We start from the raw sequence: 24,482 nt of genomic DNA on the forward strand, positions 1-24,482 counted from the left end.
AAGGAAAGTGGCATGGAATTCAGAATAGTACCATGTGAAATGTAATTGGGAGAAGGTATTTAGAGACACCAGGAATTTGAGCAGGTCAGCCTCAACATGAGTCCATATGGTAAAGATGTCATCAATGTATCTAAATCAAAGTAGGGACTGGATTCTTATGGATTACAGGAAAGGCCCATACAAGCAGATCATGATAACTTTGGCATATGAGGAGGTATCCTGGTTTTCTATGACCGTACATGTGGTCTGATAGTACATCACCCATCACAAAGGTTAAGTAGTTGCTGGTAAGTATGAAATTAAGGTAAGCAGGAAGAATATCATAGGTTTTGAATCAGGTGGACACTGACTGAGAAAATGTCCAGGAGCAGGAAGACCATGCTCATGGGGATTTTGGTCCAGAGGGAGGTGGTGTCAACAGTGACAAGCAAGATGTATGATGGGCGTGGGATTGGTATGGATTTCAGATGAACTAGGAAATTGTTGTTATTTTAATATAGAAGGGAAGTCTTTGTACTATGGGTTGCAGCTACTGGTCCATTAATGCAGATATACATTCAGTGGATGCTTTGAAGCCAGTAACTACAGGATGGTCATGACAAATGGTTTTGTGGATTTAAGGAAGAAGGTAAAATGTAGGGGGGGGGGGGGGGGGGTTTGGGTGGTGCAAGAAGTTTTATGGATTGCAGTATTAGTCTTTGTGAGGGGTGTGAGGTTTTAAGGAGGGACTGTGGATCAGTTTGAATAACAGGAATAGAATCATGATAGCAGATGCTGTGTGTAAAGGGTGCAGACAACTGGCACAAACCTTCACTAACATGCTTCTGTCAGTCAAGCACCACAGTGGTAGATGGTTCATCTGCTAGGGGGATAATGGTGGAGTCATTTGCCTTTGGAGAACATAGCCTGCAGTTCTGCAGCAGACAGGCTAGGGTCATGTTGTAGAAAACTGAGGAAGGATGAACCTTCTGCCAGGCACTTGAATGTGATTTGCAGAGTAGCCATGTAGATGTAGATGTAGATCGTGAAACAATAATGGATGTGAGGAATTCTTGGAAGGCTAGTGAGGGATGAGGTAAGGGATGATTTTGAGGTAGTGGTTGTGGACCATGTTTGGTTCTTGATCAGAACTGTTTATGACAGGGCTCAATGTCAGGCACACTTTTGAAAAGATTTTGGGGTTGGGTTGACAAGTGATATTTCCAGTTGACATAGTGTGTGAAGGAAAGTGGTATCTTCACCATAGCAGCATGATGAAATGCAGGCTTAGATCTGAAAGTGAGACCTTTAAATAATACACGTAATTCAGGAGGGGAGAGTGCTATAGGTGAGAGGCTAAGATTTCTGTACTGATTTGGCTAATTCTTGTGATTGAGTTATTATTGATTGAGGAAGCAGTGGCAAAGGCTGTGGTATGTTAACGAGGTTGGCCAAGCTCAGTTTGTAGGATAGTAGTGGTGGCTGATGGTGTCACTGTTTAGGGAGTTGCAGAGGAACAGGAAAGGAAGCATCACTGTTGTAGTTTAGGAGGAGGAAGGAAAGATTTTTGTGGTGATGTCTATCATGTTGTTGCAGTTTGAAGTCAGCTTGGCAGATAATACTGTAAAAGGAAACATGAGGGGCACATAACAACAGGACTTCATAGAAGGAGAAAGCCTGGTGGAGTGGAAATTGGCAGATGAGTCATGTAGATCACAAATAAGCAAGGTAACAGCAAGAGATTGCTATATTTGAAACTGTAAAAGAGCCCAGTGTAATGCAGGATTACATCCAGAAACAGAGTTTCAATGTTAAGCCTGTTGGAGTAACTCAGAGTCAAGCAGGTTTTGAGAAACAGTATATGGGACGTTAGCTCTGATACTGCATTATGAAAAGAGTGGATGTAACATGCAATTCATCATGGCCAGGGACGACAGTATGCAGTATTAGAAATGGTGGGAGTGACAAAAAATGAGAAGCAGAGGGTGAAAAAGATTGACAAATGGAAGAAAAGTAAGGAAATGTTTTTTTTTTTTTTTTAAATCAGAAAAATTCATACAAAAATCATGAGAACAGACAATAGTTAACAAGAGATAAGGAGTGAATGAGAATTTCTTGCCAGAAAAGTGGTCTATATGAAGTATGAGAATGGACAGCTCCTTCCTATGGCAACCTTTTCATGGGCCACTTGGAGGGGGATTTCCTGAAATTCACAAGCTTCCAGCCCTTGATTTGGTTTAGGTACATTGATGACATCTTTGCCTTATGGACTCATGGTGAGGCTGACACATTAAAATTCCTGCCATCTCCAAAGACGTTCTCCCAATTAAATGTCACATGGTCCTTTTCTGAATCCCATGCCACTTTCCTTGATGGTCATTTCACCCTCACTGAAGGCCATCTACACACTTCTGTCCACATTACCCCTACTGACAAATGACAGCACTTACATTTTGATGGTTGTCATCCTTCCAGTGTCAAACGTTCCTTCCCATACAACGTTGGTATTCGAGGCAAACATATTTGTTCAGATACAAATTATTTACAACATCACTCCACCATTCTCACATCAACCTAGACTGGTTGCAATTACCCCACCAGCCTAGATGAAAAGCAGGTTTCCCAAGCCATCACATCCAATCCTGGTACAGCTGATCACTGCAAAAGAACAGCTTCAGAACATATCACATGTTACTCAGTGTTATCCTGGTCTAGATGTAGTAATCAGGTACTTCAACAAGGTGATGACATCCTAAAATCATGCCCTGAAATGAGATACATTCTGTCTGAGATTTTGCCCGGCACACCTAGAACAGCTTTTTGTCACTCTTCCAATTTCATCATGTGGCACTGATGGCAGGGGGGACCCCATCTGGGAAAGTTCAGCCACTGAGTTGCACGTCTTACTTCATGTGATGCAACATTGGGCAACTTTTGTGTCAATGATGATGAAATGATGATGATAACAACACAACAACAGTCCACAAGCAGAGAAAATCTCCAACCCTTCATGATAGGTGAACATGTTACCACTAAGCTAAGCAGACAGACAGCTCCACAATATTCTTATCAGACCCGATACTCCTTCTGTCCCCATCTTCGTACCCCATGGCTCCTACACCTGTGACTGTCCCTCTGTCCCTGCTGCAAGTTGCCCTATGTACCCTCTTACCAATGCCTATACCAGCCCTGTAATTGGCAAAATGAATACTATCAACGGGAGGGCAACCTGTGAAACAACATGTGTCATATATCAGCTGTTACACAAACACTGCTGGGCCTTTTACATCAGCATGGACTACCACCAGTTAGTCAGTTAGGTTGAATGGGCAAATGCAGAGGGTATATACTGTCAATAGACAATACCCTGCTGCTGAATATGCTCTACAATATCACAGTTGGGATGTCAATTCCTGTTTCCCTACAGGTGTCATCTGGATTCTTCCCAGATACCAGCTTCTAAAATCTCCACAGCTCTCAGGTTTTCAAATTTCATCCAGTACTGTCCCCAATAATTAATCTTTCCTTGATATCCTATCTACTAAGTCTCACCTGACCTGATGTTCTGGGTGACTTCTCCGAACCCTATGTCTGTTTCTTAAACCTCTCCAGTTTCTTTCCCTTCACCTTCCTCCCTCCTTCTTTAACCGATCTGCCAGAAGATGGAGCCACTGGCACCAAAAGGTTACAGAAGTAAGACCTTCTTTATATTTTTGTTGTCCTGCTGCCACTTTGTGAGTAGACTTTTTTATCTATTCATTTACATTATATTGTCAAAATTGATTATTTTCTGTGTTACAGTTTGTGTTGTCAGCTATGAATTGTTCCCAAGATCACTACACTTGTCACATCATATTTAGTTAATCTTGTCATGCCTCTCCCCTTGCCATTCTTTGACTGAATATTTTGCCCAAGCAGAGTCAAATGCAGATTTCTGAATGTGGTACATACAGTTGTTCCACTCAGATGCTCATTATCAACACTACTATTATTCATCCAATTATGGTCTGCAGCTTAGTTAACTGGCTGATATTGCCACTGTGGAGCACAGTTCCTGTTCAGCTGCCAAGACTCTGTTCATGTGTGTGGCTTACTGTGTGATAGTCTTTTTGTCGTGCCTACCTGCAACTTAGTATCTCTGTCATATGGCAAGCAAAACCATCAGTTTCATAATATTCTTACAATTACTGTTTGCACATGCAAGATGAAATCTGTAATTTTGCTTCTTGTGTTTCTGTGATTGAAGTGGTTATTGTGGTTCCTGTATTACCATTCCACTGACCATTATAATTTCATGTTTGCTTTCTGTCCCTTTTATTATAAATGTTATAAAAATTAGCAACATTGTTCCTTCCATTTTGATAAGTTTTTGTGTGTTAATTTATCATATCTATGAAATCTAATATCAATATGGAGTCTATAACAATCAATTATCTTATGTTAATTATTTTTTCCTTAGTACAAATGAGCAGTTCAATTTTTAAAGTTATTACAATATCTCACTGTAAAATCAGATTGACCCACTGTCAAATTTTATTCAAGTATTAATCAAAATATTTTCTTAAGTTTCCCTGAAGTTCTTACATGGGGTCAGGGTTAACGACTTCTTCTCTGTATGGCTACTGACCAGTATTTAGACATAAATACACATTCAAAATAATCACAGCTTGAGCAGTATTGAGCAACATTACTACTTAATATGCAGTCATCCACAAATCTGACTCAGCTCCTTGGAAGGCTTTTATCGACGTTATCAGATAAGAGCAGGGAATCGGTGATGCCTAATCAGCTTTTCTTGTAACTTCAGATTGGCAAAATAGGTCACTGCTGCAGGTGGTGATTATTTGGAGGTGTGGTAAATTAATGGTGTGTGAGGAAGCACTATCCCAGTTAGCCAGTAGAGTTCCTCAGGGAACTCAGCATCAGTCCCAAAAGTGAATGAATGATCATGAAGTGACAATGTTCATTTAGATTAAATCTGTATACCAGACCGAGACTCAAACTTGGGACATTTGCCTTTTGTGGCCAAGTACTCTACCATCTGAGCTACCGGAGCACAACTCGCACTCGCAGCCCTACTTCTGCCAGTACCTTGTCTCCTACCTTCCAAACTTGCTTGTGAAAGACAAAGGTTCCAAGTCTGAGCCTTGTTCTGGCACACAGTTTTCATCTGCCAGGAAGTTTCAAATTGGCACACACACTACTGCAGAGTAAAAATTTCATTCTGGAATTGTTTATTTACACTATTATGAGTTTTAACATTATTAGCACCAAATACAATGAGAAAGGCAGACTGACATTAAAAATTGGCATCCATTCAAGGATTTAAAGAAAATGACATTAAGTGTTTTATTCTAATGCCAATTCATTTTCTGTTGCATGCAATTCATGCAAGCACTTCTCCAATGGGAAATACAAAGGGTTGAAGCCAAGCAGTGGTGGAGCAGACAACTTCACACAGGCACAATTACACCTTTCCAGGTATGTTTTCTGTATCAAGCAATAGAGTGCCTCACACTACAATGTGGTGCAATTAAGTTTTCAAAGCTGCACACAGACAGTTTCATTAGTTTTAACTTTAGTTGCTGCCATAACAAAATAAAAAAATCAGCCATCCACTACATGACTGTGTTGTATACCAGACATCATGTGTCATTATTATTGCTTAATAATGTCCTCAGTAATGACAGTATTACTAGTAGCTTTATCAAAGAGACCCAACATTAGTGATTTTCCCTGTAGTCGTGTGCTAGTAAAACTCATTTGTAAATGGATAATTTAGAATCCAGATCAGATCAATTATTTGAGGAATCTTTGGATCTAGCATAACTTTGGCAACAGCTAGTCCAGCTCACAATATTTTAAATGCTTTATTGCAAAAGTCAGATGCTATCATGAATCATGAGAATGAACTTATGAGTCAGCAAATTGCTTTTTCAGCTGAGAGTACTGGAATTATGAACTGGCAAAGTACCATTGTGACTGATATTATGGTACTTTGGCTCATCAGGAAGCTATGCCACAAAGCAAAGTGAAATGATTCCATAACATATAGCTGAAGTCACTAAGATTGCGAAGAGACTGGATAATGTTACAAAACATTTAACTGAGGAAATTAACATACTAAAGCATACATACACATGTTTACTGGAATTTGTGCAGCAACATTGCACAGGATTAGGGGATGTTTGGAAAAATCAGAATGAATTGCTTAACACAGTTCAGTGTGTAAGTAGTGAAACAGAAAATATCACTATTGAACAAAAGTAGATCTACACAATAGAAGTATAGAAGAATTTAACACTTGGTCTGCAAACAAGGCAAAACTAAACTAAATTAGTTGACACAAAAGTACTAGAATAAGTAGGGAAAATCTCTGGAGAAATTCGCAACATAAAAATAATAATGGATACTTCTGTGGGAAGTGAATTACTGGTGGTTAATGGAAAAAGTAACCAACAGTGTTCATGTCAGTGAAACATAGACAATGGAAAACTTGGAGAAATGGAAAAGGATGTATCAGGTATTTAAGATATTACCAGAATGACATATCATTGTTTAGTCCTCAAAGGAAATTTCATGACGAACCAACACATGGAAAATTACCGTGTATGCATCCCAATTCATTAGCAAACATATTTTGAACAAAACATGTAACATGCTTCCACTCACAAGACTGGAAGAGTTGAGAAGCATCTGCTGGTTGTAGTTGGTTGGGATGCATGTGCAGATCCAGGTGTAGTATTTTTCTGCATGATCAGTGTGGTCTGCCAGTCTCTTGCAATAGGTTCTGGATTGATTTGTTAGGACCTTAAAGCATTTTCTGGTGAACTGAGCAATGTTTTCAGTTGTGTGGGAATGTTTTGGAATGTTTTTTGACTTGTTAAAAACAGGTCATGTATGATGCCATGTTCAGACTGAGCATTGCGTGACCCTCTTTGCTGGCACTTTGATACCATTAAACTTTTCAGGAAGCAACTGTCCATCCTTTTTTGTGACTTTGCTGTCACATAATTTTCCATAAAAAATATCCACTGCTCCACTATGAATACCATTATCCCCTTTTCAACACTCAACTCACACTGGCACAACCCGTGTCTTCATGATCTGGGCTCAGGTCCAAGACCCCCTATCTTTGTTCCTTCACAACCTCAACACCTTCTCTCCCATCCACTTTAGGTGGTCCTCCTCAGTCCAGTGTGCCACCTTCCCCTATGTTGACCCCCTCATCTCTGATGGCTTCAGCTCCACCTCTGTCCACATTAAAGCATTTTGAGGGCTGTCATCCCTTTCACACCAAAAAATCCTTCCTGTACACCCTGGCCATCCATGGACTGCATATCTGCAGTGACAAAACATCCATTGTTCTGTATGCTGATTACCTATCATTGTGCCTTCAAATGAGGGGCACCCTCCATGAGATACTTCCCACCACTCCAACGGTCATGTTCAATCACCCACCCAACTTCCACAACATCCTTGTCCGTCCCTATGCTGTCCCCAATCTCAAATGCATGCCACAAGGATCTTATTGTTGTTGAAGACCCGGGTGCAAAACCTGCACAATCCACCCACCCAGCACAGTCCTGTCACAGGTTTATGCTTTCCTCATCAAGTGCTGGGTCTCCTGTGAGAGCAGCTACATCATTTACCAGCTGTGTGTCAACCGTTGCACAGATTTTTATATTGGTAAGAGTACCAACCAGCTGTCCAGCAAGATGCCAAACTGTGGCTGAGACCAAAATAGAGCACCCAGTGGCACAACAAGCAGCTGAACATCACACCTGATGTCAATGGCTGGTTCACTACCCGAGCTATCTGGATCGTTCCCTCCATCACCAGCTTTCCTGAGCCATGCAGATGGGAATTATCCTTACAACACAGTCTGTGCTCCCATAATAATGCCAGCCTCAACAAATGGTAACATACCATACCAACATCCTCCACACAGTAGGTTTTCACCCCCTCTACCCATCATCTCCTCCCCATTCTCATCTCCCATCCTGTTTATTTGCAACCATCTTTCCCTGCTCTTCTCCTTATTTTGCTCCTTTTTTTTCACAATTTTCCTGACACTGCACCTGTTGGCAGTCTAGTCCATGCACACTCCAATAGACATGTTTCATCACTCTCCCCACCACCCCTTTCCCTTGCCCGCCCTCTCAGATTGATGGTTGCATCCCACATCATAGTTGCATTCCAGCCTGAGACTCTGAACTTGGCAGTCATATGTGCATGAGGCTTTCTTGCTTGTATGTGCTGTGAATATGTGTCTTACTGATAAAGGCTGTCATCACAAGCTTTATATAAGTGTCTTCTAATTGTGCCTGTCTGCAAATTGACATATCCTCTTCATGGTAAATAGCAATCTGTTTTCCTACATTGTTGATGATGTTACCAACTTCAGCTGTGGGAACATGGCACTATACTTAGTGAATATAATCACACCTGGCCAATTTATGGAATACAGATACACTGATACCGAGTTAAAATTCACTAGTGACACAGTGGTGAGACAAATAGAGTTAAGGACAATATCACTGAGCATTGAACCACTTCAATGCGAGATGCCTTTAATAGGTTCCACAATGAAACATTTTCTCGAAATTTGGTAGAAAGTCCAAAGAAATTCTGGTCGTATGTAAAGTACACAAGTGACAAGACGTAGTCAATACCTTCGCTGCGCAGTGCCGATGGTACTGTTACCGATGACTGTGCCGCTAGAGCGGAGTTATTGAATGCAGTTTTCCGAAATTCCTTCACCAAGGAAGATGAATGGAATATTCCAGAATTTTAAACAGGAACAGCTGCTAGCATGAGTTTCTTGGATGTAGATACCTTAGGGGTTGCGAAGCAACTCAAATCGCTTGATATGGGCAAGTCTTCAGGTCCAGATTGTATACCGATTAGGTTCCTTTCAGATTATGCTGATACCATAGTTCCCTACTTAGCACTCATATACAACTGCTCTCTCACCTATAGATCTGTACCTACAGATGGGAAAATTGCGCAGGGCACACCAGTGTTTAAGAAGGGTTGTAGGAGTAATCCATCTAACTGCAGACCTATACCATTGATGTCAGTTTGCAGTAGGCTTTTCGAGCATATACTGTATTAAAACATTATGAATCACCTCAAAGGAAATGATCTATTGATACGTAATCAGCAGGGTTTCAGGAAACGTCTCTCTTGTGCAACGCAGCTAGCTCCTTATTCGCATGTAGTAATGGCCGCTATCGACAGGGGATCTCAAGTTGATTCTGTATTTCTAGATTTCCAGGAAGCTTTTGACACCACTCCTCACAAGCGACTTCTAATCATGCTGTGGGCCTATGGGGTATCGTCTCAGTTGTGCGACTGTATTCGTGATTTACTGTTGGGAAGGTTGCAGTTTGTAGTAATAGACGGCAAATCATCGAGTAAAACTGAAGTGATATCAGGTGTTCCCCAGGGAAGTGTCCTGGGACCTCTGCTGTTCCTGATCTATATAAATGACCTGGGTGACAATCTGAGCTGTTCTCTTAGGTTGTTCACAGATGATGCTGTAATTTACTGTCTAGTAAGGTCATCAGAAGACCAGTATCAGTTGCAAAGTGATTTAGAAAAGATTCCTGTATGGTATGGTAGGTGGCAGTTGACGCTAAATAATGAAAAGTGTGAGGTGATCCACATGAATTCCAAAAGAAATCCATTGGAATTCGATTACTCGATAAATAGTACAATTCTCAAGGCTGTCAATTTAAAGAAAGTACCTGGATGTTAAAATTATGAACAACTTCAGTTGGAAAGACCACATAGATGATATTGTGGGGAAGGTGAGCCAAAGGTTGCATTTCGTTGGTGGGACACTTAGAAGATGCAACAAGTCCACAGAAAAGACAGCTTACACTACACTCGTTCGTCCTCTGTTACAATATTTCTGCACGGTGTGGGATCCTTACCAGGTGGGATTGACGGAGGACACTGAAAGGGTGCAAAAAATGGCAGCTTGTTTTGTATTATCATGTAATAGGCGAGAGAGTGTGGCAGATGTGATACGCGAATTGGGATGGAAGTCATTACAGCAAAGACATTTTTTGTCGCGGCAAGATATTTTTACGAATTTTCAGTCACAAAGTTTCTCTTCTGAATGTGAAAATATTTTGTTGAGCCCAACATATATAAGTAGGAATGATCATCAAAATAAAATACGAGAAATCAGAGCTCGAACAGAAAGGTTTAGGTGTTCATTTTTCCCACGCGCTGTGAGGGAGTGGAATGGTAGAGAGATAGTATGATTGTTGTTCGATGAACCCTCTGCCAAGCACTTAAATGTGAATTGCAGAGTAGTCATGGAGATGTAGTTTAGGCACTCTCTAAATCAGTGGTATTCAACCTGGGGTTAATTACTCCCAGTAGGATAAAATGAAATTTTCTGATGGCTAAAGATTAAGCAATTTAAATATTTCTATGTCGGTTATTTTCAAAAGATCATTAGCATCATCACAATGTTGTAAGACCCTAATATTTAACATATGATACCAATAATTACTCTATCTCAATTTTTGGCATTTATGCAGTGGAGGTTACAGGTTCCACACATAGTCCACCCACTACGTATATATCCTGTGCTTTGTTCATTACATGGCTTATGAAAAAAGTGAAGACATATTCATAACAAAGGCTAAATATCTGAAGAAATCTTCTTATTCTTCTTCTTCTTCTTCAAGTTTTAGGTAGTACCTACAGTAGCCCATAAATTGCTTCATTACTCACTTCAGAACAAATAAATGAATTACTTTGCAGCACAACACAGCTAAACAACAGTAACATAAGCTGTACTATAATGCTGTAAACATTGTTGTTATTATTATTATCATTATTTAAGTAGTTAGACAAAAAGCATTAACAGCCTGAAGTCATCCAGCATCTGTCAGGTCAGAAGCAAGGGGCACAGCAATCAAGTGGTTTACAAACAGCCAGTATAGTGCACACATCTGAATTTGTTTGATTTTAAATGCAGTTGCAGTGCTCAGGTCAATCAAGTGCCACAATGGAGAGGAGTAATAAAGGATAAGTATGACTTGTAACAGTATCTACGCTCACTGTGGATAGTTGGTTTTCTTATCTGAGAAGGAATTGTGGAAATCACTTGTGATACACCATGAATTCGTATGTTATTCATCATTTTGAAAATAAGTGTTCCAGTGAAAGTCTTTCATTTTACAGTTTAGTAACGTGCTGTAGTTGGTGATAATGTGGGGTGGGGTGGGGGGTCAGCAGATGCCAGGGGCCATGGTAGCTAATGTCTGTTTGCACTCAGGGGTAATGGTCTAAGAAAGGTTAGGAACATCTATTCTAGATAGTCTATCTGCTATTGACAGTCACCACACAATTTACAAAAACTCTTATCATTTGCTAAGTTTGAAATGGGGATTGATGCAAAAAAGCCCTTACAAATGAGCCATTGTCACATTTGGATATTCTTCCTGTAGTCCATTTTTAGAAATTGAGGTCAAAGTTTTTTCAGAGTTTGGTATTTTCATGGTTGGCTGTAAACTAAGAGTATATTATTTAAAACCTTGCAGTTCTGTTATTAATTCATCCTTATCAAGGGGGTTATTATTAATATCCACTAACTTCATTTCCTGAACATCTTCATCATCATTTAATGTCTGCAGCTGAGCCCCATGTAGAAGCCCAAACAAATTCTTTATGTTCTTTGATGCACAAAACCTGTCCCTATGTTCACTAAAGACCTGTCTATTATTTCTAGACTATGTTATGGAACGTTTTTCACGTATCCAATATGAGCTGTCGTCTTAACATTATTTATTGACTATCCTCTTCTATTTCAGTTCCCACAATTCCTTGAATTGAGGATCCAAAGTGAAATTTTCCAGCTATGGTCTTAGGTTCTTCGATTATATCTATTAAAATTTTGGTTTTCTGAAACACCTCAATAAATTTGTGACATGCTTGTCAGATGGGTCAGTGTTGGCAATTTATTTTTGTTATCTTTTGTTTGCAGTATCAGTTCTTGCTAGGTGCTTGAACCAAGAACAAGGAGATGTAATAAATTCAAAAGTAATGACATTTTTCAGAAGCTTTGTAGCTTCTGTTTTCATCTCAGTGATAGATGATGTACAAGATAAAAGCTAATTTAAAGCCCTGAGTACCTTATAAAGATGATTTTACACAACTGTTGCAGATTCTCTCTTTGTTGGCCATCTATTAGAATTATGGTAAATTCAGAGATAAATGGCACATACTTCAGCATAATTTTCCATCTGTTACTAGGTGATACAAAGAATAAATAAAGATGTTTTCTATCCTAAATAACTTTCTATGCACTTGCAGTGTTTTCTTCAGTCAAATTTAATGAATGTGCAGTGCATGACATGTAGTATGCTAACATATTTTCTCGCAAACACAATTGAATATCTCTACATTTTCCAGCCATTTTAGTACCATTGTTGTAAGATTGGCCTCAACAATTTTAAACATCCAACCCATCACTTTTGATTTTCTGCAGTATTACCTCGAAAAGCACCTGGCCCATCTTATCTCCTATTGTTAAAATGTCAGTGAAGTTTTTACAGAAATCTGTACCACTCTAATTAAATTTTACATATTTGATAATTTGTGACATCTGCTCAAAACGTCAGGAGTACGACAAAAAATAAAAATTATCTTGTTATTTTAACATCACTCACTATTTGATCCCTTTTTTGGCTCCATTTATTACCAAAATTTCATCTTTGATGACCTTTTTCATGACATCTTGCATGCACCATCAGTGTGAGGTAGTGGCAAGACAATTGAGTCAATGGTGTTTAAGAAAGTCACTAATTTTGCCACACAAAAGTAAAGGCTTTCATTTAAACCTCTGAAAGGGCTGCTCTGCTTTGGCAAATGCAGAAGCACTTCAAGACTGACAGCTAAAACTGTTTTCCAATGCTTCCTCATCTCTGATATTTGTTGCTACAGCTCTTTCTCAATGCGAACTTTATTTCAAGATATCTCCAATGCTTACGAAGAGCAAAGCTATTTTTTGTGGCTCAATGCATTTCTGTGCTGTGTAACCTATTCATTTAACTTTTTCCACTGAGTGAGACCTTAGTTAACCACATGGGAAACAGATAAGTTACCTATAAATACTTTGCCTGATATGCAAAACAAAGCATTTTTTATTTATTTTTGGTCAACAAAGAATTTATACATTAAGAAGCTTTTTCTAAAATCAGTCTTCTGTTTACTTCTGTCTCCTTGAGAATTGCTTATGTCTGCATCAGATCTGTCTTTGCTTCATAATTTTTCAACGGCATGGCATCTTTCTGCAGATGAAACCCCTCACTGGCCAGATACCTGGATCCTTAAAATCAAGTAGTTCTTTGTGTTGACCTGCGGAGGTATCGTGAACAAAAGTACTGGTTGTACCCATATTTGAAATTCCCAACATTTCCTCTGCTGCAGTAAAGACACCAAACCATTCTTCTCCTCAGAAGAATTAGAAAGTACTACATCATCATCTATAGGTACATGTTTGTACATACTCCATGTGTAGCTCTGCATTCGTCTCGAATAAAAACACAACCAAAGTTCATCTTACATTCAATAAACCATACACCCAAAGGCATGATATATTAGTGTCTCCCTTCATACCTGTACATTTTTTAACCTGCTGCTAAAAGTAGCCAAATGCTTTCTCTGCTTAAAGTAGCTGAGCGTTCCTGATTGCAGCTGAATTTGGGTGCAAATTTCTCGGTGAATAGATAATTTCAAGTATGCCTTTAAGCTGTCATTGTAGAAAGGTTGCCAGTTTGTTGAAGCAAGACGTCAAGTACTTGACTAATAATTTACTCATCTCACATATTTCTTCTCTACTAAGTTGACATTAACAAAGATTATTTCTCTGCATTTTCTCTTTCTTCTTCTGCTTCCTTCCTGAATTGAATTTTTTTATCATCCCAAATATTGCATGTAAATAATGGGCTGTTATTTGACATTGGTTTATGATTGTATCACTTTACTGCAGCCAATTTATGCCTTACAGAATATATTTATAGATTGTCTTAACATTACGTTGTTACAGTAATATTATAAGTGAGCCAACCCATTTCAGTTAGATTATTTTATTTTCCCCAGCCTCACTGAAAAATCATGAGGCTACACCCTCTTCTTCCAAGAACATTGGCAGATGTGGCTAATTTTGTATTTCTAACCAATCTCGCTCACTGTCCATAGAGATGATGAGGTGCTGTTGATGGTGACTGACAGTCCGTACCATTATCGTGCCTGTACAGAGGAAGAATGTTTAATCAGTATTTGGAAATCACAAATGGAAATGAATTTGTGAATATTGTTCATAATATGAAATTGTAGAATAAATGACTGGTATTACCGTCAACTGAAACACAGATGTACTTGCCTTACCAATTGTACCATCACCTGGAGCAAAAGTTTTCTCTAGTGGTATCTTCTGTTTCTGATTCTGCATCTACAAATACAATATGTAAGATCTGATTCTTCCAGCTCACTATGTGCTATTTCTGCCTTTGTAGATGCCCTTAATGACTAAAAGTCATTATTATCTTTAATTTATATCAACTTCTGCTTTGTTTGGGTGCCAGCAAGTGTTGCACAACAGAAACAAGAAAAGGCACTCCCTCCATATTAACTGCCAACACACAAAATGGGTTAGAACACTGTTGCAGAAACAATGAAACAAACATTCCAAATTTAAACAGACGCAAAATCTCCAAGATTGGCGATCTTTTACAGAAGCTCAAATTTTAGTGCGGACTTCAAAGCGAGATGCTTATAACAGTTTTCATAACAAAACTTTGTCTCAAAACCTGGCAGAAAATCTGAAGAGATTCTGGTTGTATGTGAAGTATGTTAGTGGCAAGAAACAATCAATGCCTTCTCTGCGTGATAGCAATGGAGATACTATCAAAGACAGTGCTGCCAAAGCACAGTTACTAAACACAGCCTTCTGAAATACATTCACAAAAGAAGATGAAGGAAATATTCCAGAATTCGAATCAAGAACAGCTGTCAACTTGAGTAATGTTGTTGTTGTTGTTGTTGTTGTTGTTGTTGAAGTTGTTGTGGTCTTCAGTCCTGAGACTGGTTTGATGCAGCTCTCCATGCCACTCTATCCTGTGCAAACTTCTTCATCTCCCAGTACCTACTGCAACCTACATCCTTCTGTATCTGTTTAGTGTATTCATCTCTTGGTCTCCCTCTACGATTTTTTCCCTTCACGCTGCCCTCCAATACTAAATTGAAGATCCCTTAATGCCTCAGAACATGTCCTACCGACCAATCCCTTCTTCTAGTCAAGTTGTGCCACAAACTTCTCTGCTCCCCAGTCCTATTCATGAGTAATGTAGAAGTAAATATCCCAAGAGTAGTGAAGCAACTTAAATCACTTAATAAAAGCAAGTTTTCTGGTCAAGACTGTATACCAATTAGGTTCCTTTTGGAGTATACTCATGCATTAGCTCCATACTTAACAATCATATACAACTGTTTGCTTGATAAAAGATCTGTACCCAAAGTCTGGAAAGTTGCACATGTCACATCAATATTCAAGAAAGGTAATATGAATAATCCACTTAATTACAGTCCAATATCGTTAATGTTAATATGCAGCAGGATTTAAGAACATATATATTGTGTTTGAACATTATGAATTACCTTGAAGAAAATGGTCTGTTGACACACAATCAACATGGGTTTCGAAAACATCATTCCTTTGAAACACAACTAGCTCTTTATTCACATGAAGTGCTGAGTGATATTGACAAAGGATTTCACATTGATTCCATATTTCTGGATCTCCAGAAGGATTTTGACACTGTCACACACAAGCAGCTCATAGTGAAATTGCGTGCTTATGGAATATCATATCAGTTATGTGATTGGATTTGTGATTTCCTGTCAGAGAGATCACAGTTGATAGTAACTGATGGAAAGTCATTGAGGAAAACAGAAGGGGTTTGTGGCAGTCCCCAAGGTAGTGTTATGGGACCTTTGCAGTTCCTTATCTATATAAGTGATTTAGGAGACAATCTTGCAGATGACGTTGTCATCTGTCGACTAATAAAGTCATCAGAAGATGAAAATAAACTGCAAAATGATTTAGAAAAGATATCAGATTGTGTAAAAAGTGGCAGTTGAACCTAAATAATGAAAAGTGTGAGGTCATCCACATGAGTGCTAACAGGAGCTCGTTAAACTTCAGTTACATGATAAATCAGTCTAATCAAAAAGTTGTAAATTCAACTAAATACCTAGATATTACAATTATGAACAACTTAAACTGGAAGGAACACATGGAAAAGGTTGTGCAGGAGACTAACCAAAGACTGCATTATATTGGCATGATACTTAGAAAATGTAACGTACCCATAAGTAAACTGCCTACACTATGCTTGTCCATCCTCTTTTAGAATACTGCTGAACAGAGTGGGGATCTTTACCAGATAGAACTGACAGAGTACATTGAAAAAGTTCAAAGAAAGGCAATACATTTTGTGTTATTGTGAAATATGGGAGAGAGTGTCACATAAATGATACAGGATTTGGGCTGAAAATCATTAAAAGAAAGACATTTTTCTTTATGACAGAATCTTCTCACGAAATTCCAATCACCAACTTTCTCCTCTGAATGTAAAAATATTTTGTTGACACTGACCTACATAGGGAGGAATGATCACCATGATAAAATAAGGAAAATCAGAGCTGGTAGAGAAAGATATAGGTGTTCATTCTTCCTGCATACTATAAGAGATTGGAATAGTAGTGAATTGCAAAGGTGGTTCGATGTACCCTCTGCCAGGCACTTGAATGTGATTTGAAGAGTACCCATGTAGATGTAGATGTAGATGTAGATGTACATGTACATGTACATGTAGACAAAACAATTTTGATGAAATGTTAAGTGATTCTAAAAGTCAGATTTTCCCCATAGCAGGAACTTAGTGCTGCATGGTCTTTTGTATCAATAGGAACATGAAATCACAGAAAATCATGAATTTATTTTCCTACAAAATGAAACCTCAAGAGCATCAAGTATTTAGTCTGTATGTGCTGTCTGGGAAGAGCCTTTATCTAAAGTGTTGTTACTTTATCAAAAAGTTAACATTATGTATTACATTGATGAACCACATGGTGAGTTTTTTCAAATTCGATATTGTCTATGGTGAACCTGAAGTGGTTTATGGAGGTGCCGTTTAGTTCTTGTGTTGTTCCTGAGAAAATTGAAGAAAGCATTTTTCACATTTTTTGCTGTCAGCGATGCATAACTAAAAATCTAACTGCAGCAAATTGTTTACATTTAAACAGTATCTTATCAAAGAGTTTATCTGGAAGTGCTATTTCCCCATTTTCAAAAATCTTCAATCACTCTAAAACATCAGTTTTGGATACTGGAACTGAGGAAAAGTTTCCAAGATGACTGTACACTGCAAATGGCTGAAATTCTTACAACATATTCCTAAGATCCCTATGCTGAGTAACCATATAAATTTCTTGTATGTATTTATCAGTTTCTGTGGTAAAGTAGTTCGAAGATACCACAATAGAAAATGTTAAATAGCCATATAATATCCTGTTTGAGTCAAAAATGTAATTTATGTGACATAGCATCAATAAATATGTTATTAAGTTTCTCCATTACATATCGTCAGGATTCTGGGAACTGAGTGCTGTGTTACTGAAGCACATGCAGAATCTCTCTGCATGTAAATTTCAGTATGAGGTGAAATTAGTTTTCAGCTATTTCAAACAATGGAAAATCCATGATGGACTAATGACAGTATTATGAAAAGGTTAGATTAATACTCACAATGTAGGGGAGATGTTGAGCTGCAGGTAGGCGTAACAAAAGAGTGTCAAACAAGTAAACTTTCAGGCAAGAAGCCCTTCATTGGAATGCTGATGAAGGCCTTTTTGCTGAGAACTTACTTGTTTGAGGCTTTCTTGTGTCTGTCTGCAACTCAGCATCTCCAGTATTTAAGTTATTTCGGTCTCAGATAAATAAACAATCAAAATTTTACTGTCCCATAAAGTTCCTTTCAAAAGACATATTCCTGCCTGTAGGAGGAAAATGAAGACAACAAGCTGTAGCACTTAAAAAAGGCAATTGTGCTCCTTCTTCAAAGATGCTGACAGGAAGGTGGCATTGTAGCTGCCTCATTCTATGTTCCTCAACACCTTTAAAAAATTTCCAAAAAATTTGGTATACAAACACATTCATGCTTTTTTATGCTGAGAAGTAATTAGACAGTGGCAATGGGAAAGAGATGGGAATGTAGTAAGTACTGGAATATAGCAGACAGTGGTTGTTGCACGAAAATAACATAGGAGACAAGGGCAGTGTTACAGAAAGAGAGGAACACAGTGTCAACGGAATACAGAACAGTGCACGCAAAAGAGTGAAGCAGATAGGGATAGTTGGAGAGGAATGAAGAAAATTGGGAAGTGGAAGTAGGTGAGAACCAATGATAATGCACACAGAGTCTGTGACAATTGCAAAAAAGAAGAGAGACAGTGTGTCAGTGAGAAGATACAGCAGCAGTAGGAAGGAGTGAAACAGATAGTAGCAGTAAGATAGAGCAAGCCAGAGACAGTGACAGCAAGAGGAAATAATAATACTGCTGCTACTACTAATAGTAGTAGTGAGTGAGTGAGAATGGGCAAAACAGAGTGAGGGGTATGAGTTACATATTAATGAGAAGAGAACAAATATATTTGTGTACCAAAAGTTTTGGGAAATTTTTAGGAAGGTGCTGGGTAAAGTAGGATGAGGCAGCTGGAATCAGATTTTTCAGTCAATTATTTAAAAAGGAGCATATACACTTATTTGTGTTTAGAGAGGAGCATTTTCCCAATGGTAGATGAAACACTCAAAAAAATATTACGTGTAACTGAACCAAGACATCAGATTCTTCCATTTTCTCCATATGTAACACTTAAAATGCTGAGATGAAGTGGGAGATATGATACTGCGCGAAGAGTTTGACAGAGCACTGAAATACCTAAGTTGAAACAAGGCCCTGGGAGTAGGCAACATTCCATTAGAACTACTGACAGCCTTAGGAGAGCCAGTCCTGACAAAACTCTACCATCTGGTGAGCAGGTGAAGTACCCCCAGACTTCAAGAAGAATATAATAATTCCAATCCCAAAGAAAGCAGGTGTTGACAGATGTGAAAATTACTGAACTATAAGTTCAATAACTCACAGCTGCAAAATACTAACGAGAATTCTTTACGGATGAATGGAAAAACTGATAGAAGCCGACCTCGGGGAAGATCAGTTCGGATTCCGTAGAAATATTGGAACACATGCAGCAATACTGACCCTATGACTTATCTTAGAAGCTAGATCAAGAAAAGGCAAACCTGTGTTTATAGCATTTCTAGACTTCGAAAAAGCTTTTGACAATGTTGGCTGGAATACAGGGAGTCGTTTCTGAAAGTATTTGTATGGAGTGTAGCTATGTATGGAAGTGAAACATGGATGATAAATAGTTTGGACAAGAAGAGAATAGAAGCTTTCGAAATGTGGTGCTACAGAAGAATGCTGAAGATTAGATGGGTAGATCACATCACTAATGGGGAGGTATTGAATGGAATTGGAGATAAGAGGAGTTTGTGGCACAGCTTGACTAGAAGTAGAGATTTGTTGGTAGGACATGTTCTTAGGCATCAAGGGATCACCAATTTAGTATTGGAGGGCAGTGAGGAGAGTAAAAATCATAGTGGGAGACCTAGACATTAATACACTAAGCAGATTCAGAAGGATGTAGGCTACAGTATGTACTGGGAGATGAAGAAGCTTGCACAGGATAGAGTAGCATGGAGAGCTGCATCAAACCAGTCTCAGGACTGTAGATCACAACAACAACAACAACAACAACAACACAACAAACCTTGAAAACAGCTTGTGTGTTATTATCAAAGAAATAGAAGACAAAAGTACTCTGTCTTCATCAGTGACCCATTATAAAGTTAGTCAGTTACACATTCCATGGACGATTTTGCATGATAGGTTGTAGTGATGTGGAGAAAGTCATTTTACATTGACATTCCAAGTTAATTTGTACATATAACTACTTTCTGATCACTTCCTAGTTTGTGTTTTTTCTTTATTATTTACAAAAAGAGAAAGTGTGTTCAGATTTGAGTTAGTAATTCCTGTTCACCATAGTATCCTTTGCATCACATACATGATGTAGGTATTGTCATAATAAGGTACAGCATACATACAGCACAATTCTAGATGTTAATATAAATAATATGAAATTAACATTTTACAATGTGTTTAAAAAATTTCATAATGGACTAATGGATTGGTATTAGATGTGCCCTATAACAGTTCTGACGTACAAGCAGTACACTTCAAGAAATAAGAATATACAAACAGTATTTAAAATTAACAATGAGAACAGCATGTATGAATGACAATGAGAAGAAAACAAGAGGTTATTAGTCATCAAGGAATTCAAAATACTCATCCATGATACTTCTATCAGACATACTTTTGAATATGAACAACAATGGTACTGTAAGTATTATTAACTGCATGAATAAGGGCTTGCAGTGTCTTTGTGGAGAGCTGCATTTAATAATTTTAATAACATTTTCCTGTCATTTCAAAGTATCTGAAAGTGAGGTTTTTTGACACCTCAGAACATTCTTCTATAAGATACAGTGGACTGGAAATAAGCAAAATACACTAACCTTGTACATTGTTTGCAACAAATTCCATAAATTATGCTTGGTGCAAAACAGCAGCCACAGTGACTATAATCGATTGACAGGTGGAGTTTGCGTTTATGTTCTAAACTCAGTCTGTAGTGAACAGGGGCCATTCAAAACTCTCTTGAAGCTGTGGCTGTCAGAGTAAGGATGATGCAGGAAATAACTGTCTGCAATGTTTATCTTCATCTACATGGTGCAGTACCCCTGAATGTATTAGCTGCACTAATTGATAAACTGCCTAAACCTTTCCTTCTTCGGGAAGATTTTAATGCCCATAACCCCTTGTGGGGTGGTAAAATAGTTACTGGGCGAGGCAGAGTTGTCGAAACTTTACTGTGGCAAGTCGACCTCTGACTCTTAAATACTGGGGCCACCACATGTTTAAGTGTGGCGCATGGGAGTTACTAGGCCATTGACGTATCAATCTGCAGCCCAGAACATCTCCAATCTCTCCACTGAAGAGCACATGTCTGTGTGGTTGTGAGCACTTCCCCATCTTTCTGGCAGTGTCCCAGCATCAGGCACACAGATGCCTGCCCAGATGGGCTTTGAACAAGGCCAATTGGGTAACTTTCACCTTAGCTGTCACCGCTGAATCTCCCCCACATTGTAACATCGATGTGATGGTTGAGCAGATGACTAGCACAATTGTTTCTGTCACAGAAAACGGAATCCCTGGCTCTTTAGGGTGCCCAAGGTGTAAGGTAGTCCCTTGGTGTCGCCGCAAATCGTTCAAGCAATTGAGGGGTGTCTGCAAGCTTTACAGCCCGTAAGTGGCACCCTTCCCTGGAGCACATCATAGTCTTTAAATGGCTCCGTGCCAGTGTTCGCTACCTTATCGAACAACGGAAGGAGTGGCGTTGGGAGAGATAAGTCTCCACCATTGGAGGCCACATGTCTTCCCAAGTCTGGAAAAAGATCAAATGTCTCTTTGGCTACCAAGCCTCAATGGCTGTCCCTGGTGTTACCATAAATGGCGAGTTATGTACCGACACAAACGCAATTGCCGGGCGCTTTGCCGGGCGCTTTGCCGGGCGCTTTGCCGGGCGCTTTGCCGGGCGCTTTGCCGGGCGCTTTGCCGGGCGCTTTGCCGGGCCCTTTGCCGGGTGCTTTGCCGGGCGCTTTGCCGGGCGCTTTGCCGGGCGCTTTGCCGGGCGCTTTGCCGGGCGCTTTGCCGGGCGCTTTGCCGGGCGCTTTGCCGGGCGCTTTGCCGGGCGCTTTGCCGGGCGCTTTGCCGGGCGCTTTGCCGGGCGCTTTGCCGGGCGCTTTGCCGGGCGCTTTGCCGGGCGCTTTGCCGGGCGCTTTGCCGGGCGCTTTGCCGGGCGCTTTGCCGGGCGCTTTGCCGGGCGCTTTGCCGGGCGCTTTGCCAGGTGATTAAACATCTCTCATCTGACTACAACCAACATATTCTCATCATCTTCAACTGGCTATGGTGAGATTGTGTCTTTCCATGCAATGGCGGCGAAGCACCATCATTCCTGTGCTCAAATTCGGTAAAAACCCACTTGATGTTGATAGCTATCACCTCATCTGCCTCACCAATGTTCCTAAAAAGCAATGCCACAAGAGTGAGAATAAAACGGATGAAATGTGTAACACAAAACAGAAAGAAAGGAAAAGCCATAAGAATGAAGGGCACACTATGAACACTAAAAGGAGCAAAAGAGGACAAGAAAACAACAGAAGACAGTAAAAGATGAAAGCAGATTACAGTGGCTGGCAACCACGTGAATAGGAAGGGAAAGCCAGTGACTCTGCAACACATTAAAACCTCAACCCTAAAGCACTAGGCTGGAGGACACAGAGGGGTCAAAGGATACACTAAACCCTACTTAGAAGTATAAAACCCACTCTCACGGATAAAATGTAAAACTAAAGCTGCTGTGGAGTCATTGTGTCCAAAACCGAAGGCAGGTTGGTGGGAAAGTTGAAAGTCTGTCACAGAGTGCCTAAATGTGAGTAGTTTAGCAAGAGGTGGACAACTGTCATTTGGAACCCACAGTGACACTTAGGTGGCTTCTCGCAACAGAGTAGTTAACCTTGCATTAGCCTCATATAGTCAATGCAGAGCTGGCAGAGGATGACTGATTCCCTGGGAGAGGCCTGCCTGGAAGACTTCCACACATTCATAGCCTCCTTAATGACATGCAGTTTGTTGTGTGTGCTGTTATGCCAGTCCATCTCCCAAAGCCAGAAAACCCCATGGTGTGAGACACAATGTAGGTCAGCTTCAGAGAATGCCTATCTCCAGAATCAGTTTCCACATTGCCTGTTTGGGAGCCATTCCGTGGTTTTTCGGTTGACCCCAGGACACGTCATTATCCCTGGCCATGAACTTGCAGATAGGCAGATGTGAGGAAACGCAAATCACCAAAATGTAAGTAGTTACTCTTTTTTAAAAAAATTGTGAAGTTAACTGTTTAAGAATATAAAACGAACACAACTGTATCGTTATAAATCCCACTGATGATGGCTTAGAACAGGAGAAGGTGAAAAGTGTACGGGATAAATAAAGTAACTAGCAGTAGTAAAAGGCAGCTTTATTTACAAAACAAAATTTTATATGCTTGCTGCAGAGGATGGCCACACAAACAGACTTGTTATTCAGGCCATGCCAGGCATTTCCACATGGCCCATACCAGAAATTCAGAAGATTCTTTTGAACGTCCATGAAACCATACAACACACATATTTCAACAACATATGCAAATGTAACAATCTGGTACCTAAATATTCAATGTAAAAATTAAAAACAGTTCACCCATGACCCAAAAAGCAATGCATTCTGCACAGAAAATATGGTTAAAATACGAGAAAAAATCCCTAGACTCTCAAAAACAAGAGTTAAATTACGAGTTGTATAAGACATATTTACAACTCGCAGACACCATAAATAATATGAAAGTTTTCTCACATCTGGTCAACAGGGTCGAAAAGCTTACAAAAACTGCTGCACAAAGAATAGAAACAGTTCATAGAAGAAAGATCAACCAACTCAAACTCCAGTTACAACATATTACCTTTACTCACACACACAAATTCTACCAAAGATCAGTGAACCTTACGGACACACAGTCAAACAGTAAAGAAAGACAGCTGTTGGCGAAAGGATTAAAATACAATGTAAATTCAGAAGTAGATGAAGATTGCTTAGGAAATCTAATTATAGAAGCAGGAAGTGTTTTGACAAGGGATGATAGGAAAGGAAATTAACTAGAGAACTAGTAAAAAAAGAAATCCAGAATATAATAACCAGCATAAAAATGCAACAACAAAAAATCAACAAAAACTCAGATCTGCAACACTAGGAAAAATTACGAGAAAACTACAAAAACAAAATGTTATCATTTTAAAATAATAATTCCAAACCAAAAGAAAGCAGATGTTGACAGATGTGGAAATTACCAAACAATCAGTTTAATAAGCCACAGCTGCAAAATACTAACATGAATTCTTTACAGATGAATGGAAAATCTAGTAGAAGCTGACCTCGGGGAAGATCAGTTTCGGTTCTGTAGAAATACTGGAACACGTGAGGCAATACTGAACTTACGACTTATCTTAGAAGAAAGATTAAGGAAAGGCAAACCTATGTTTCTAGCATTTGTAGACATAGAAAAAGCTTTTGACAATGTTGACTGGATTACTCTCTTTCAAATTCTAAAGGTGGCAGGGGTAAAATACAGGGAGCCAAAGGCTAGTTACAATTTGTACAGAAACCAGATGGCAGTTATGAGTCGAGGGGCAT

General features: G+C 39.3%; 1 protein-coding gene across 1 annotated transcript in view; it reads right to left on the reverse strand.

Annotated features, from left to right (window-relative positions):
- The window catches only part of LOC126355266 (uncharacterized), a 110,378-nt gene that overhangs the window by 81,468 nt on the left and 4,428 nt on the right, over positions 1 to 24,482 (reverse strand). Inside the window, exon 2 of the mRNA XM_050005553.1 lies at positions 21,747 to 22,095. Coding sequence (XP_049861510.1) covers positions 21,747 to 22,095 — 349 coding nt within the window. The remainder of the gene's footprint in view (positions 1 to 21,746; positions 22,096 to 24,482) is intronic.

The sequence above is a fragment of the Schistocerca gregaria genome, chromosome 3, assembly GCF_023897955.1.
Source record: "Schistocerca gregaria isolate iqSchGreg1 chromosome 3, iqSchGreg1.2, whole genome shotgun sequence".
Taxonomy (NCBI): Eukaryota; Metazoa; Arthropoda; class Insecta; order Orthoptera; family Acrididae; genus Schistocerca; species Schistocerca gregaria.